This window comes from Kryptolebias marmoratus, linkage group LG10, assembly GCF_001649575.2.
Source record: "Kryptolebias marmoratus isolate JLee-2015 linkage group LG10, ASM164957v2, whole genome shotgun sequence".
Lineage (NCBI taxonomy): Eukaryota > Metazoa > Chordata > Actinopteri > Cyprinodontiformes > Rivulidae > Kryptolebias > Kryptolebias marmoratus.
The window spans coordinates 6017394-6034018 of record NC_051439.1 but is presented as its reverse complement, the minus strand read 5'-3'; the positions used below and the strand labels follow the sequence as shown (position 1 = coordinate 6034018).

The 16625-nt window shown below is 46.2% G+C and overlaps 1 protein-coding gene across 2 annotated transcripts in view; it reads right to left on the bottom strand.

Annotated features, from left to right (window-relative positions):
• nin (ninein (GSK3B interacting protein)) overlaps positions 1-16625 on the bottom strand; it is a 33548-nt gene that overhangs the window by 3939 nt on the left and 12984 nt on the right. Inside the window, exons 6-26 of one of the 2 annotated variants that reach the window (XM_025006229.2) lie at positions 16195-16341; positions 15904-16062; positions 15656-15792; positions 14082-14222; positions 13000-13174; positions 12074-12184; positions 10898-10987; positions 10685-10820; positions 10403-10524; positions 8721-9745; positions 5579-7504; positions 4562-4660; positions 4408-4477; positions 4132-4299; positions 3932-4048; positions 3104-3217; positions 2630-2776; positions 2358-2537; positions 2104-2238; positions 1908-2009; positions 1011-1103 (exon numbers count right to left, since the gene is read on the bottom strand). In XM_025006229.2, coding sequence (XP_024861997.2) covers positions 1011-1103; positions 1908-2009; positions 2104-2238; positions 2358-2537; positions 2630-2776; positions 3104-3217; positions 3932-4048; positions 4132-4299; positions 4408-4477; positions 4562-4660; positions 5579-7504; positions 8721-9745; positions 10403-10524; positions 10685-10820; positions 10898-10987; positions 12074-12184; positions 13000-13174; positions 14082-14222; positions 15656-15792; positions 15904-16062; positions 16195-16341 — 5394 coding nt within the window. The remainder of the gene's footprint in view (positions 1-1010; positions 1104-1907; positions 2010-2103; positions 2239-2357; positions 2538-2629; positions 2777-3103; positions 3218-3931; positions 4049-4131; positions 4300-4407; positions 4478-4561; positions 4661-5578; positions 7505-8720; positions 9746-10402; positions 10525-10684; positions 10821-10897; positions 10988-12073; positions 12185-12999; positions 13175-14081; positions 14223-15655; positions 15793-15903; positions 16063-16194; positions 16342-16625) is intronic. The other variant, XM_017414597.3, reaches the window with a different exon arrangement.

Sequence of the window (16625 nt, the reverse complement as noted above, 5' to 3'; positions counted from 1 at the left end):
CACTGTCTGTTCCCCTGCAAAGAACATGACAAAGCACAGCATACACATGAATATACCTTCACATATCTATCTATATGTCTACATATGATACCTACATAGGCATTCCTACATCTATTTGTGTGTGGTTGTGAGCATGCATAAGTGCGTAAGGCCTCTCTAATAGAACATTTAATAGCAACTGTGAAGCAGCTGAGACCTGACCCCCAAGACCGGAGGCAGATATACCTGAGCCATGTTAACGCGTTGGGGTTTTGCAGCTACTAACGTTTAACCATGCTTGGAGCGCCGACTCCTTACAGAATACCCTTTCCCCTGTTTTCACTAAAAGAAATAAAGTAAGGATATTTCTAAGCATCGTTGGACTGATGACAAAATAAGAAGGGGGAATGAGCGTCAGAGGAAAGGAAGTGCGCGTGCAACACGAGTCAACAAACAGTGAAAGGCGTACGGCGAGGGGCCGCGCCCAGACCATCGCGCCACCGCCGCTTCAGCCCCGAGATGGAAACTTAAATAAAGAAAGCAAGTTCCACCACACGACAAAAGGCTCGGCCGGCGCAAACGGCAAACCCGAAAAGCAAACACGCCGCGTGAGACGTCAGGAGACGAGAACAGACAGGCACCCAGGAGTAAAGGAGGAACGTAAACCCAGCTTTAAACTCAAACAGAAATAAAGAAAGAAACCAATCACTCAGCTCTGATGTGCAATAATCATGTTTAAATGTTGCCCAAAAAGGATTAAATCCATTTTGTCAGCATCTGAGCCGAGTGATCTGAGTGGACGGGATGATATCCCATTAGGACAGAAGCACTCTGAGGCATGGCGCCCTGTTCCCTCTTTTTTTAACCCAACAGAACCTCACGGCGTGACAAACCAAAAGAACGTCAGACAGAAGCAGATGGATGCTGGTCAACTATAACCGACTTGCGGGCGACAACTTGTCTGAAATGTGCTATTTTTTTGTTTTGTTTACGTTTCTAAACCTCTGAATCGTAGTGAAACGGCCCCGTACCTGCATGTTGTCTGGCTCCTCAGCGCGATGCGGTCCCCTCTGCGCCCTGAGAGGGGAGGGGGGCAGGAGTCCGACGAACTGAGCCTGAAAGGACTAACAGAAAACAAGAAGTGAGAAATGATAAAAACGTGCAGAGCTAGAATTTAGTTACACAACAACATATGCTTTAATGTCTCAGGGATTAGAAATACTTCTACTTTTATAAGACACAGCAGGTTTGAAGGAAAGCAGAAAAGTACCCTGTACTTAAATAATACCTCTACACAGTATGTACCTAGTACTTACCAGGTAGGTACCTGGGTACTTGTCGTGCAGTAGGGCTGGGTGATATAAGATGAGACAACATCATTTATATCTATAAAAGATACCCTGTCCTTTCTCCTTCAATAAACATAAAGAACCCCTCCCCCACTACTTCAAATCAGAACGTTTTCCTCACAGAGGTACACGCCAAGTCAGAACTTCGCGGACGGGTCGTCATGACTGTGCTGCCAAATATTAAATCAGTTGATTTGAGATAAGAAAAGAAAAAAGAATATGCCAATCATAATGTTAAGTAAAAAAAAAAAAAAAAAAGTCAAAATATATCCTATATTGTCATTCAGCTGAAAAGTATTGATATGTTAGCGTTGGTCCATATCCACCAGCCCTACCGTGCACGTACAAATACGTATCTGGGTACGTACATCATACGTACCCAGTACTTTTTACTTGCCAGGTACATAACCTGCTGGGTACCTACCAGGGTACTTATAGGATACCAGAGTATTTAGCCAGTAAGTACCCAGTATGTACCAGGGCACTTCCCCAGTATGAATAATATACCATTTAGGTACTTGTACCGTTTTGTTCCTGATATAGATTTGAGAGCAGGATAAAATCAGAACCATGAAGTACCTCCAGAACCTGTGAGGACAGTCGGGCTATTTGGGCTTTGAGCGCCTCGTTTTCTTGCTGAAGATCCTCCAGATCAGCCTGGTTTAGTTCTGCTTCACAGCCCTGGAAAACAAGCAGTGTGATAACGTTTAGGCAGCCCTCACTTGACAGCCATGTTTTATAGGATTCCCTGGCTACAGGAGAGGGCACTTCATACCTTAGTCGGCTGCCGTTTGGCTTCCAGCTCCTGTTTCAGGGAGGCGTTCTCCTGTTCCAAGGCTTTCACCAGGGACGACTGACTCTGCTGCTTGTGTTTGTTCAGCAGCAGAATTGTGGCGTCGAGCTGACGGACCTGCGAGAACACAAAAGAAAAACAACGCACGCATTATATAGAAAGAAAGAATAAATAAATAAAAATCAGACAGCAGCTGTCTTGTGTGTCTTTTCTGTTTGTCGGAGGTTTCCGCGGACCTTTTCTCTGGACTGGATGAGGTTGGTTTTGATGCTGTGCACCTCGCTCTGCAGTCGGCTGTTTTCCTGCCTCAGCAGCTGCTGCTCCTGCCCCATCAGCCGGGACATCTCCTCCCTGTAAAGCTTCTTGCTGTGGTTCTGCAGACCGCTCGAGTGCAAGGCCATCTCCAAAACGTGGTTCTGAGAAGAAATGCGCGCGGGACATTTTTTTTAAATTCTCGTGCTGCTGGTGTTGTGCTCCAGTCGTGGAGTAAACAGGATCGAAGCCTTACTCTGTCGTTGGAGTTCTGCAGCTGTTTGTGCAGCACGGACACATCGTGCTTCAGGGAATCCCTCTCCTGCTGCAAAACCTGGAGGTCCGACTTCAGGCGAGACGCCTGCCGGTGGACAACCTGAAGACTTTCATCCGCAGTCTTCATCTTGAGTGGAACAAGAAATTTGTTTTGTCCAGATTTGTTCTTATTAAGTGACATATAATTCATTGTGTGTTAAACTGCGAACGGCTTAAATCCCAAAACAAAACCGTTTTAATTTTCAGAATATTAAAGGCCTAGCATTCCTTGAAGGTATGCACATCCCCTGCAGCCTTTCATGCCAGAGTTTTAGAACATTATGCATGATCTGTTGATGCTCAGCTACCACCACGCCAAGTTTTGGCTCCATATCTATAAAAATCACTGAACTACAGCCACCTTTTGGCTGATTATGGTGGCTCAGCGGCGATGGGCCAGCTGTTTGAATCTTACCTTCTCCTGAGCTTTGGCGAGCTGGCTGCGGAGGCCGGCGGTCTCCTCCTCCACGGTCTTCCGCTCCTCCTCAAGGTGGCTGAGCTGACTCTCCACTGAGTCCAGCTGGAACGTCTGACGGCAGAGCGACAGCACACGATTATCAATCAGGTTTCTCCGATTTTAGACACTGCACACGTCGGATCTATGAACATACGGCAACCAGATGTGTTCGTGACTAGGGGTGTAACAAGACGAGGTGAGAGCAGATTTGAAGGATCAAACTCAACTGATCGGCCTCGCTCCTGTCTGACTTCGCCTCTAACCAGACCTCAGACCGGTGCTTCAACTAAACACGACTTCCCAGTTTCTGAGATATCGAACAGCTTGCATAGAGAAAGGAAGTCATTTTTGTTCACCTCCACCTTAAAGTTTGACCAGCTCCTTTCCATTCAACTCAAACGGATTAACGAAAGGCTCAAACTTTATTTTCTCTGCTTCAAAGTCGATAAATGACAGCATGTACCTGCCATCGAGTCCGTTTTCCTTTAAATAAATGTGCTATAGAGACTCTTCCCCTCAGCACGTAGCTGCAGTCGCTGTAGGAGGAGCTTACGTGTCAAAGCTACGTTCACAAGCATGACGTGTTTAACCTGCTGCCACACAATCAGAAGTGGTGGAAACACGTTCAGTGATAATTTCACCAGTCGATGTGGTGAGATGGTTTTTTAGGTTTTTGTCTTTGGGTTCGGCAGAATGTTTCCAACTGGACGGGATCTCTCACGGTTTATTCTTGTTTGGTTTGGATAACACCCATCTGCTCGAGTAGCTAACACCTACAGTACCCACCTTCTCTCTGAGGTCAGAGAGCCGCTCCGACAGCTGGATGTTCCTCTCCTCCAGCTGTGCAGCGTCCTCCAAAGCTTTGGTTAATTCCGCCTCCAGAGCGGAGACACAAGCTGCCATCTAACACAAAACAACCACCAATCATCTACCTGCTACAACGAAAACAAACAAAACTACAACGACCTGCCGCCACCGACTCGTACCTTGTTCTTCTCTTCGGCGTGAATCGCCTCCCTCCTCTCGGTTTCCTCCATCAGCCCCAGCAGCTGCCGCCGCAGGCTCTCCATGCTGGCAGCGCTCAGGGCGCTCCTCTCCGTCAGCGACCCGTTCTCATCCTCCAGATTCCGGCTCTGCAAGCTCAGCTCTGAGATCTGCAGAGAGGCCAGAACGTCAACGGCCGCTTCGGGGGATAAAGAAAACCGGCGCGAGACGAAACCTTTTTGTTCCCCCGCCCCCTTGGCCGCCCCTCGTTCGTTTACCTGTTTCTGAAAACGGTCGGCTGCTTGTTGAGCCACGGACTTCTCATTTTTCAAGTCCTCCAGTGCTTGTCTGGATAAAAAGATAAGTTGGTATTAAAAAGAAGAAGAAGAAAAAGGACGATGAACTGCAAACCGTAACATGCGCTACGCTTACGTCAGCTCATCCTGGGACTTCTTCAAGTCCCCGTCTTTCAGCGCAGCGATGCTTTCCCTGAGAAGGGCGTTTTCTTCAGCAAGGCAACTGGCTGCAGATCTAAAACGAATAACAGGAAATATCAGATAAACGGTTCCCAACACTAAAAATCCAAATTACTGTATGTTCACACATTAAAGCGGAGACTATAGGCGTCTCACAGGGGCTGCGACTGTTGGAGGCTAGCTGGCAAACGGCAAATCGCGGGGGAGCCTCCGGAATGCGTCCAAACAATTTTTGAGGGTTCTCATTTGCCTCACTTGAGTTGCGGAGGGTCGTGGTCTTGTCATTTGAATGCGGAGCACGTTGAAAACAAACTGTGGGTCAAGTTTTTTTGTTACGGGTGTCTCAGGAGTGCTAGGGCTGGTTTCTGACACCGGCAGGGGAGCTTCTCCTATGACGGGGGGGGAAAAAAAAAAAACAACACACATCCGGGTCTAAAAACCACACCGAAGATGGATAGTAACTGGTAAAAAAAAAAAAAAAAAAAAATCTGGTTCAAAGCTGCTTGTATTCGTTTAAAAAAAAAAAAAAAAGAAAAAAAGGTGGGTACAAACCAGGCCGTGGCAGGTACAACGGAGGTGGGCAATAAAATAAGTAGTTCTTTTTTAAAAAACTGGCCATTTAAACCTCACCTGCTTGGCTCACTGGTCACTTGATTGCAAACACTCAGCATTCAGTGAGGCTGCAACGGAAAATTTGCCAATTTTCTCCCAGTTCTGAGTCACCAACTAGCCTCCAACAGCTGAAGCCCAGTGAGAGACCGGCTGATCTGTCCAACGCTGAGGATGATGATATGAAACGGATCAAAGCAGCTAGGTTAGAATGATTCTTGGTGGCGCACAGAGGGTTTTCGGAGGATAACCACAAGCAGGAACATGTGATCAGGAACAAAAGGAGGAGCGTTCTTAACACCAAACCACTACAGGCATGGGGGCAGCAGAGGCGGGCTCAGGATCCTAGTTTTCTCCACATTACCTATGAGCCTGCGTGGTTTTGTTTAGGGCCTCGGACTTGTCTCGCAGCTCTGCGATGGCCCTGCGAAGTTTGGTGTTCCGCTCTTCGAACTCCTTACAGCAGCGCTCCGCCTGCAGCCGGCTGCCCGGGGGAGGAGAGGCGGCCTCGCCTGCTGAGAGCTCGCCCAGCAGCTCAAACAGCCGAGCGTTCTCTGCCCTCGTCCCGCTGAGCTCGCCCGCAAGTGAGACGCGCCGGTCCTGGAAGCCGCGAAAAAGGGCAAACGCCCTCCTCTCCAGCTCGCCGTTTCGCTCCCTCAGTTTGGCGTTTTCGCGCACGCGGCCCTTGTATCCGCGCTGGAGATCTGCGAGCTTTAAGGTGTTCCTCTCCAGCTCGTTGACGTGCCGCATTAAAACCAGCGATTGGACTTTGAGGGCGTGGCTCTCCTCCAACGCTCGGCGGCTGGTTTGGAGCTTTTCGCTGTGGAGCGCCAGCAGGTTCTCCAGGAGTTCCGCTTTCTGCTGAAGCAAAGAAACCTTGTTGTGGAGGAGGACGTTCTCCTCCGTGGCGGTGGCACACAGAGACTGTAGGCTCAGGATAAAGGACTCCTGGTTCTCACAGTCGGAGTCTCCATCCGGTGTTTCCACGCAGTCCTGTGCACGGTCGTAGCGGTTTTCATGTTCACAAACCAGCCCAGCTTCCTGTCCGTTGTCAGAGTCATCCGCCTCAGAGTGCTCAGCAGGCTCACCCGCCGCCTCCTCACGGTCAGCCCGGGGTCTGATCTCCTCGCGGCGCGGTTCAAGGACTTCAAGACTGCGTTCACCTCGCTCGGGGCTCGGCCCTTCAAGCGAGCGGCTCCCGTGGTCACGTCCCTCGCCAAACACTCGGCTGCTCCCGAGCCGAGCCAAGTCGAAAGCGGCTGCCCCTTCAGCTGGCTCGTCCCACTCTTGGCTTGCGGCGTCTTCCGCCCGAACCCAGACTCCTTCGTTCTGATTAGCAGCGGAGCCGTCTTCCTCGCTGTCCTGATCAGCTTTTATTTTGTCTTCTGCACAAGTCATCAAGTCATCCTGTTCATCCGAAGCTCGAGGCGTTTCTTCACCAGAGGAAGAACGACATTTCTTCCTGTTCGGCTTTCTCTTTATGTCATTTGGTTCCTTCGCTTCTTTTTCTACGAACACCAGAAACTGTTCAAGTTCCATCTTGAGCTCCTCCCTCTCTCCTCTGGGCTCCCCTTCGTCGACTCCTGGCGTTTCCTCGAAAGCGGGCCCGTTTCCCCGCAGCTCGAAGTCCGCCGCGGCTCGTTTCAGGAGCGACTCCGGCTCTTCCGGCTTCGCCTTCGAGCCGCCGCGCTCCGTCAACAGGTGGATCCTGTCGAATGGGGAGAGCGTTTTGTTGCGTTTCGCCCCCAGTTCCGAGCAGCCGGCGAGAAGTTCTGCCTGCTCCGCTGTTCGATCCAACAGGAGCTCCAGGCGTTGCGCTCTGCTCTCAGACTGAGCGAGGAGCTCGTGTTCCTCCCGGAGTCGACGGTGGAGGTCGTTGAGCTGCATGCTGAGCTTGATTTCTTTCCCCTGGGCCTCACTCATCATTCCCACCAGCTCCTGTTGCAGCCGCTCGTTCTCCGTCTTCAGCGCTTCCATGTCCTCACTGTGAACGTTCTCGAGCTCCAGACGTTCCATCTCCCACTCTCGACCCAATCTGTCCCGTTCCCGCTCCAGGCTCTCCGCGGCTGTCCTCTGCTCCTCGGCAGCCCGGAGCGCCTCGCGGAGCTCTGCTTCCCAGCGGAGCTTCTGGGCGGCGAGGCTTTCGGACAGAGCCGCCCGCTCGCTCCGGTAGTCCTCTTCGATTTTGGCGACATCGGCTTGGAAACGTTTCGCCACCAACTCCTGATCGTGGGAGAAACGAGCTTCCACTTCCTGGATTCTCTGGCTGAAGCAGATCTCAACTTCCTTCCTGAACACGATCAACGTTTGTTACAGCAACAGATTGCCTTCTATTCTATTTATAATCAAGATGGGCAACATAGCAGATATATAAGATTTTTTTCTTTTAGTTGGCATTTTAATAAAATGATTTTAACCCTTAGCTGGCCTTCGGTACTCTTAGTTAGCCTCCCGGTACATTTAGTTTAATTTCTTAGCTTTTATCATGTCTGATGTGTTCGGCTGAAGTTTTTAAATCCTAGTTTAGTTTATCTTTACGGGTAGTTTATCTTCAGTATGACTTTTTTTTAAGATACGTTTAACTATGTACTTTTGTGTCTTATTTAGATTTAACTTAACTAAAATATGAGCTAAGATAGTTTAGCTTGTCATGTGTTTTCACGATGACTCTGTATTTTTGTGTTTTCATGATGTAAAGTACTTTGATCCGCCTTGTTGCTGAAAAGCGACGTATAAATAAATTTGACTTGATGCATGGAGCATTGTTCCGTGTGTGATGTCTTATAACGAAGTAAAACCTTTTATTGGTAACCATTTCGCCGTCTACATTTACCGGAGTGTTTAGTTCCTTCCACAAACTCCAGGACAGATTTGTTTGAACCCTTTTGAACCCTAACCAGTCACCGCCAGTCACCATTTTTATTAAAAAAAACAACAACTAATGAAACAGGCCTTGAGGGGAAAAAAAGATGGCATCCTTAATATTTTGTGAACTTTGTGAACTCTCCCTGAGACGTCTGCGCCTGTCCACAGGTTTTATTTCTAACCTGTTCAAAATTAGGACTATAAATGAGCTTATTTAGGTTTTATTTTCATCTGGTGTAAAGCAGACCACCGTATGAAAGGCTTTATAAATAAAGTTTGATTTGATTAGGAACAGATTTCGTTGCAGCACCATATGTAGTATTTTGTGTAATTTAAGGCACCAAATAAAGCAACATTAGTGTTAGGTTATATTATACAGCGTGACTATAATCCTGATTAAAAACTATTTTTGTATTCATTTCAAAAGTTTGAACTGTTGACCATTTTAGGAAGAGTTTCCTGGAGTTTCAGCAGACACTGTTTCTCATGTTTGGCTGCAGCTGAATGAACGCGCTGCACAATATAAATATATAAAGAAACGACCTCCCCAAAGTTTTACACCATTTCTGGATTTGATGCCGATTTTAAAAACAGGTTTTGTGGAACGTGATGCAGAAAACATTGAAACCGTTGAGTCTCACCTCTCCTGAGCGATGTCGTGCCGCAGATCGTCCAACATGGCGCCGAGCGCGTTCCTCTCCTCGGCGTGCTTCTCCATCAGCTCCTTCACGGCCTCCCCGTGCTTCTCCTCCAGATGAGCCCGCTCCTCCGCCCCGAGCTTGTCCCGCTCCTCGCTCAGCCTGTCCCGGATCATTCCTTCGTAGTCCTCCTCCAGCCGCAGCCTCTCCCTCTCCCACTCCTCCTTCAGCCCGTCCTCCCTCAGTTCCAGCTCCTCCTGCAGCCGCAGCCTCTCCTGAGCCAGCCGGTCGAGCAGGACCACCTGGTGGCGCTCCTGGAGCCGAGCTCGCTCGCTCTCCCAGTGCTCCCGCAGCTGCTCCTCCTTCTCCTCCTGCTCCCTGACGAGCCTCAGCATCTCCTCCTCCAGCAGCTCCCGCAGAGACTCGTCGTTCCGCGCCTCCAGCCGCGCCCTGTCCTCCTGCCACCGCTCGCTCAGTTCTCGCACCATTTCGTCCCGCTCCTCCTCGAACTTCCGCGCCGCCTCCTCCAGCTGGGCTTTCAGCGTGCTTTCGCTCCGTTCTTCCAAGACTTTCTTCTCCCTCTCCAAGTCGGTCTTCAGCTCCAGCAGCTCACTTCTCCCCTCTGTCAGTCTGGCTTCCAGCAGCTCCGCCTGCTCCTCCTTCAGCTTCCGAACCTCGGCGGCGTGCTGGCTCCTCAGCTCCTCCATCCGTTCCTCCGTCTCCGCCCGCCGCTCCTCCAGGGCGTTCAGCTGCTCCTCCAGGTCCGCGGCGTGGACGTGGGCTTCCAGCAGCTGCTGCCTGAGGTTCCCCACTTCCTCGTCCCGCTGGTTCTCCAGTTCTTCCCTTTCGGCGGTCCGGTTCTGCTCCAGGCGGGTGCGCTCCGCCTCCGCCTGCTGGAGCAGGCTCTGAACGCTGGCCGCCCTCTCCTTCAGCGCCTGGACCTCCTGCTGGTGCTGGAACATCAAGGCAGCTTTCTGGTCTTCATGGGCCACCCCCTGCTTTTCCACTATCTTATCGAATTCGTTTATCTAAGAAAAAAAGGAAAAAAAGGTGGCCATCTTGAGTTGCACTGTTAATCAGTTGTAAATGTACAGCCGATGACTACTTTCTGAAGGTTTCGTTAAATATCATCCAGTGGTTCAGGAGATATTTTGCTAACAGACAAACAAAGTTTGACTTCAACAGTAAAGGCTAAAGATTTAACAAAAAAAAAACTGCAATGAGTAGCTCTTGACGTATGTGTTGTGAATAACTCTCAGCTACAACGATACCAAATTTTAGAACAATATCTGTTAAATTGATTAAATTATAGCTATTTTTCTATTATTGTAGGTCAGCTGGCTGTGGAGGCCATTTTGAATTTAATTGGCTCCAAAAGTTAATCAGTCATAGATATACACCCAAGGATTGTTTCCTGAAAAGTTTTATTAAAATAGTCCAGTGGTTCACAAGATATTTTGCTAACAGATGGAGTTGACTCCAATGGTTAATGGCAAAACTTTAAAACAAAAGTCTTGTGCAATCTGTTAGAGCCGAGAATATGTGTTGGGACTCACTTTCAGCTACTACCACACCATAATTTAGGTCAACGTCTGTAAAGCTGACTGAGTTATAACCATTTATGTGTTTCTTAAGCTGATGGGCAGGAGGAGACGTAGGAAAATGAGGACTCTTCCAAAACAAACCTTGCTTTCAAGCTGGTCTCGCAAATCCTTCATTTCGTGGAGATGCTGCTCCTTCAGCTGCTCCAGCATCATCTCGGCTTCCAGGCTCATGCTGAACGGCTGCACCTCCTCCGAACCGATACCTGTTTGATTTTACGTAAAATGTACTGATTAGTCTGAATAAACGTAATTATTCATTTTCCCCCTTTATGAAGCAGATCAAGTATTGGTTTGGAGCCAATCGAGAGTTTATAGGCTCTTAGAGGTAACGTCTGGACCAGTGTCGGAGCAGCTCGGGTCTACCTGGGTCGGACTCGGTGCCGGGGCTTTTACTCTCCAGCTCGTCGGCCAAAGGTTTTCCACAGAGCTCGTGAGCTCGTCCGAGAGTGCGGAACCCCTGCAGCTCTGCCTGCAGCTCGTCGATGCGATCCTGCAGCTCCTGCCGAACACAACACAACAAGGTCAACGCGGCCGTCGCAGGAACGTCCGTGGCGTTGGGGCTCGAGCCGCGGTTACCCTGCACTGGGCTTCGTAGCTGGCGCGGAGCTGTTTGACACGCTCCTCCTGAAGCAGGAAGTCTGCTGTCCCAGGGTCCAGGTCTCCGAACTACAGGTCAGACAGAGGGTAAAAGGTCGTTTTAGACAAGATGGAAACCTTTACAACTGTAAAGTTAGAAAATATCAACAGGTAAAGACAAGAACTGCCAGCTGAAAGCCAGAAAAGAAAGCACTATGGTAGTTTAAAGTAGCAACATGTTCGCTAAAAGCAGCAAAAAACTAGATTGAAGCTAAAAGGAGCATAACGCTAGCTAAAAAACTAAAATTTGCATGATGGAAGCTAAAAGCAAAACAAGCAAAAAGTAACCAGAAGCTAAAGTAGCAACAAATTAACCTAAAGCGACATAAAGCTAGATAAAGTATTAAAAGGCTAGCTAAAAGCAAAAAGTAGCGAAAGGCTGTCTAAAGACTAAAATTAATAAAAGGTTAGCTAAAAGCTAAAAGTATCAAAGTGTAGCTAAAATCTAAAGATGGGAGAACAGTAGAAAGTAGTAAAAGTACTAAAAGGCCAGCTAAAAAAAGGCTAAAAGGAGCAAAACGCTAGCCAAAGAAGCAAAAGCTACATAATACAAGCTCAAAGCTAAAAAAGCAAAAACTAACTAAAAGCTAAAAGTCGTAAAATATCAGCATAAAGTACCAAAAGGCTAGCTAAAAACAAAAAGTAGCAAAGGGCTGTTTAAAGACTAAAATTAGTAAAAGGTTAGCTAAAAGTATCAAAGGGTTGATAAAAGCTAAAGATGGGAGAAGAGTAGAAAGCAGTAAAAATGTCAAAAAGCTAGCTAAAAGCTAAACGTAGCAAAAGCTAAATAAAAAATACAAAGTTGCCGAGCAGTAGATAAAACTAAAAACAGTTTTTAAAAAAAGACAAAACTAGAACAAGCATACTGAAGCAATCTGAAAGACAAACAGGCTTCTGAAGAAATATATATATATATATATATATATATATACACACACATTTATTAATGGTGAAAATATCTAAAACAGCACAAAAGTATGTAGAAAAGAGTTCATTACAAAAAACAAAACAGTAGCAAGAAGACCCAATAAACTGAGCTGTGCCCATTTAAGTTTAGTTTAAAAAATGAAAACACCACAGAAGTGCCCCTATCCTATAAAACCAACATTTTAGTACCTTGTCTTTCATGATATTCTCTAAATTCGTCTGCAGTTTGGTTATTTGGCTGCGAGCTTCGGCTAGTTTTTCAGTGCTGTCCAGTAACTCCACCTCAAGGCGCCTGTTCTCCTGAAAACACAACAAAAACAGATCATGTTGACATTTATTCTTTAGGGACAAAGCAATAATGGAATATACTGTGACCAGACCCAAACGAGCAGGGAGATCAAAACAAACGCTTGTTACAAGTCTATACTAAAAATAAACAAAAAAACAACGAGCGAAAATCCATTCTCTGGGAAAATGCAGTGGGAACGCTTTGCTGAAATTTGCTGAAGGAACTAAAATTGAGTTGTTAAAGCTAAAAGGAGCAAACGGGCAGCTAAAAGCAGAAAAATAGTAGCTAGAGGCTAAAAGCAGCAAAAGGATAGCCAACAGCTTAAATCAGCAAAAGTCTAGCTAAATGTAGAAAAAAAGCTAGCTAAAAGTGTCAAAAGGTTGATTAAAAGCTAAAAGAAATGAAATGCTAGCTAAAAGCAGCAGAACAGTAGCTAAAAGTTAAAAGTAGCTTAAAAAGACAAAAATAGAGTCAAGATGCTGAAGCTGATTTTAAAGAGAATGTTTCTGAAGGAGTTGAAGTGATGTCAGTGCATTTCTATGGGGAGAATGTTTGTCAATAAAGTTAAATATTTTAAACAGTATGAAAGTTACAAAACCAAAAAGTCACAGCAGCCGTCTCCTAAAGGAGCTGAACGGTCTGATATACAATCAGCTGAAACAGCACTAACTACGCAGGGGTAGTTAGATTGCAAAAAATAAAAAACGACAACAACGTATAAATAAAAACTACACCGGGACGCCAAGCAAATACGTGCTCTGAATCCAACGCTGATTCCATGAGTATTTGTCCCTGAACGGTTCTGAGCAAACCGCCATTTCGGTACCTTGACTGAGACGGAGAGGTGGTCCCTGAGGAAAGACTCGTCCTCCCGGATCTTCTCCACCTCCGCCCTCAGCTGCTCCCGCTGAAGGCCCGCCTGCTGCTGGAGCTGCTCCATCTCCTTCACCAGCTCCGACCGGACCGCCGCTAGCTTCTCCTTGTAGTCCTGCTCCAGTTTCCTGCAGACAAGAGCGGAGGTGAAACGACACACCTCGCGTTCGCTGAAGCGGCGTGAACCGCCTGCCACCTTTTACGCCACGGTTTGAAGGAGGGGGGGACAGAGCGGAGGCCGTCTTGGTCAAACCTCGTTAAGACATTATGTGGAGATCTCCCGAACTCTGCTAACACCCAATGTATCTGCTGAGCATGAGTCTCCGTTCCTACCACATCAAACTTCAGCTCAGTACCTGGAAATCGGATGATTAAGGCTGTGTTCACACCTGATAGTCCCGTAGACTCAGTTCCATTGGGGACCAAAATGTCAACATTTGTTCCATTTTCAGCTGCTGCGGTTCACAGGGTTTTTGAAAGGGTTTGGCTTGATTGACTCGGTGCAGCGTGAATGTGAACCCATGATTTCCCCCAGTGTATTATTAGCCTGGCGCGCCGCCAGGCTTTGCTGACCTTGCCATGAGGCTAAACTCTGTTTGTTTATTGTAAATACGTCATTTTCAAACACGATTATTTTTCCACCTGTGGCAGCACTGACAAATTAAATGTCTCATTAAAAAATAAAGAAATAAAATAAGCTTTTTGCCTAGAAGCAACATGGTGCCATAGAGGGTCATTTTCAAATCCTAAACTAAAACAATTTCCATTAAAAAAAAGATTACGACTGACAACTACCCTTTATGTAATGTGAAGTGAAAGCATAGACATAATAGGATCAACTGCAATCTGTGAATAAATGGGATTAATAAGGATGACAACTCTAATCCCTCCGAGTTTAAATCCTAAAACCCCCACCCCAATAAGCCGGTTATGAGCGAAAGAATCAAAAAAGGCACAAATTACTGTATGTGGTAAAAGCAGATTCAAACATTCTCCACAGTTGGGAAAACAAACAAACAAAGAGGGATAAATTACCTGAGATTGAGGTTATTCATGTTCTCAATGGCAGAGTGATGCTCGTCCACCTCAGCGGCCAGCTGAGATTTCTGCTTCTCAGCTCTCTCCAGGTCAGACTGGAGCTTCTCCTTCTCCCTGATTTCCTGGTCAACACGCTCTCTGAGAGGACAAAAACAAAAAAAACAACTAAACTGACAAGAACCGCATGGAGGGCTGAATGGCGCCACCAGCGCAGCGACAGCTAGAGAAACTGAAACGCAGCGCGGATGGTAAATGACAGCTGAAATGTTGTCCGAGGAGCCAAAACTGAGTTGATGGCAAGCTACAAGTAGCAAAACTGTAGTTAAAAGGCAGCAAAATAGCAGCTAAAAATAACAACTGCAGCTAAAAGCAGCAGAAAAAGACAAAAGTAGAGCAACTTTACTGAATGCCTTTAAAGGAATTGAAGAGATCTCTATAAATTCTTCGGGGAGATACATTTAAAAAAATTGAAATATTTTGGAAAGTAGGGCGGCACGTTGGTGCAGTGGTTCAAGTTGTCGTCTCACAGCAAGAAGGTCACATGTTTGCCTCCCACCTGCAGCTTTTCTGAGTTTGCACGTTCTCACCTCTACCTAAAAGCTGAAAGCTGTAACATGGTAGCTACAGGTAGCAAAATTGTAGCTAAAGGTAATAAAAATAGAGCTAAAAGTAGCAAAGCGGTAGCTAACTGTAGCAAAATGGTAGCTAAAATGATCAAATTTGCAGCTAACAGTAGGAAAACAATAGCTAAATGCTAAAAGCAGTATAAAAAGACAAAAACAGAGCAACTATACTGACGTGGACTTCAAAAAGAACAATGTTTTTAAGGAACTGAAAAAAATCTCAGTGCATTTCTATGGATATTTAGATTTGATATAAAAGTTTTAGAAAATGGCGCAGCACGGTGGTGCAGTGGTTAGTGCTGTCACCTCTCAGCCTTTCTGAGTGGAGTTTACATGTTCTCTCCAAGCATACATACATACATACATACATATACATATATATATACACACATATACACACACACACACACATACATATATATATATATATATATATATATATACATATACATACATATATATATATATATATATATATATATATACATATACATACATACATATATATATATATATATATATATATATAAACTTGATATTATTGTTTAATATTGTGATAAACCCAGATTATCCTCACTCCCTTCTCTTCTGTCATCACCATCCCATCACCTAAACCACATGTCAGTGAGGACCAATAATATTATTCTGAAGAACACGAATGGTATTTGAAATATGTTGGTCTAATTTATTGTAATTCAAGCAGCCCTTTGCCATAGTAATATATTCTGCAGCCCTAATACAGATAGTTGATACAGCACAAAGCATGCAGAAATAGTTGTATTGCAAAAAAAAAAAAAAAAAAACAGGAAAATGTGTGAATGCTGACTCAGCATTTACCAATAATCTTGTAGTTTTGACGATGTTTTGTTTCAAAAGGCTTCAGAAGGCTTCCAAGCCTTTCACCGGTTACACATAAATGGTAGCAGGATCGGAAGGAGCCACACTTACAGGAGATATCTGATCTCAGCTTTGAAGCTGGCCAGTGCTGCTTGGTGAATCCCATTCTTGGTGACAAGCAGCTCGTTTTCCAGAGCCGTGGTGAGGTCGTAGAGGCTCAGTTTTCCATCTAGCTCAAAATTCAAAGCCTGAAAAAAAAAAAAAAAAAAGGATGCAATCATAATGTTTTGTGTTTCCCCTCCAGTAATAATCGTTCGGAGACGTGGCCGACAGGTCAGAGAGCAGCTTCGGTGCGATACCTGCAGGATCTCGGCGCTGTTCTCGATTCCCTCTTCTATCCAGACGTCCAGGATGGACTCGGTCGGGGTGAAGCCCGTTCCGTTGTCAAGTGTGGAGAAGAGTCGCATGCCGATGCTGCTGGGCAAAGCTGAGATCCTGCGGCCTCCCTCGTCGAACGGCTGCGAGTCGAACAATTCTTTAAGCACGTTTTGGGGCAACAGATGCGTGGCAATGTGAAGTTTCTGGGTTTTATGTCCTGATTTCAAAAGGACTAATTAACCCCAGATGTCATAGTTGAACAGAAGGCATACCTGAGTGGAGTGATGGCGTTTGAGCTGCCTGTATGGAGTGGAGGCAGACGGTGTCGGAGGCTTGTTGTGGTTTAGAATCCTGGAAACGAACTCCTGAACGCTCATCAGTCCGTCAGCAGGGAGACCGAGGAGGACGTCTCCGTTCAGCTGGAAAAGGAAGGGGTTCAGATGACACTGTACTTAGGTGGATCACTGCTCAAAATTATTTATTATTAAGTACCACTGCAGTAGCATGGAGTACTATAGAAATGAAGCTAAAGGGAACCAGAGAAATAAGATTTTTTTGCAAACACGTAATGTGAACGAATGACTTCACTTCACTGAACAAGCTGAAACTGAGTTGAAGCGGAACACTTGTTTAAAGCTAAAAGTGGCAAAATGCTAAGGTTAGCTAAAGGCTAAAAGAAGCTAAAAGGTTAGCTAATATAAGC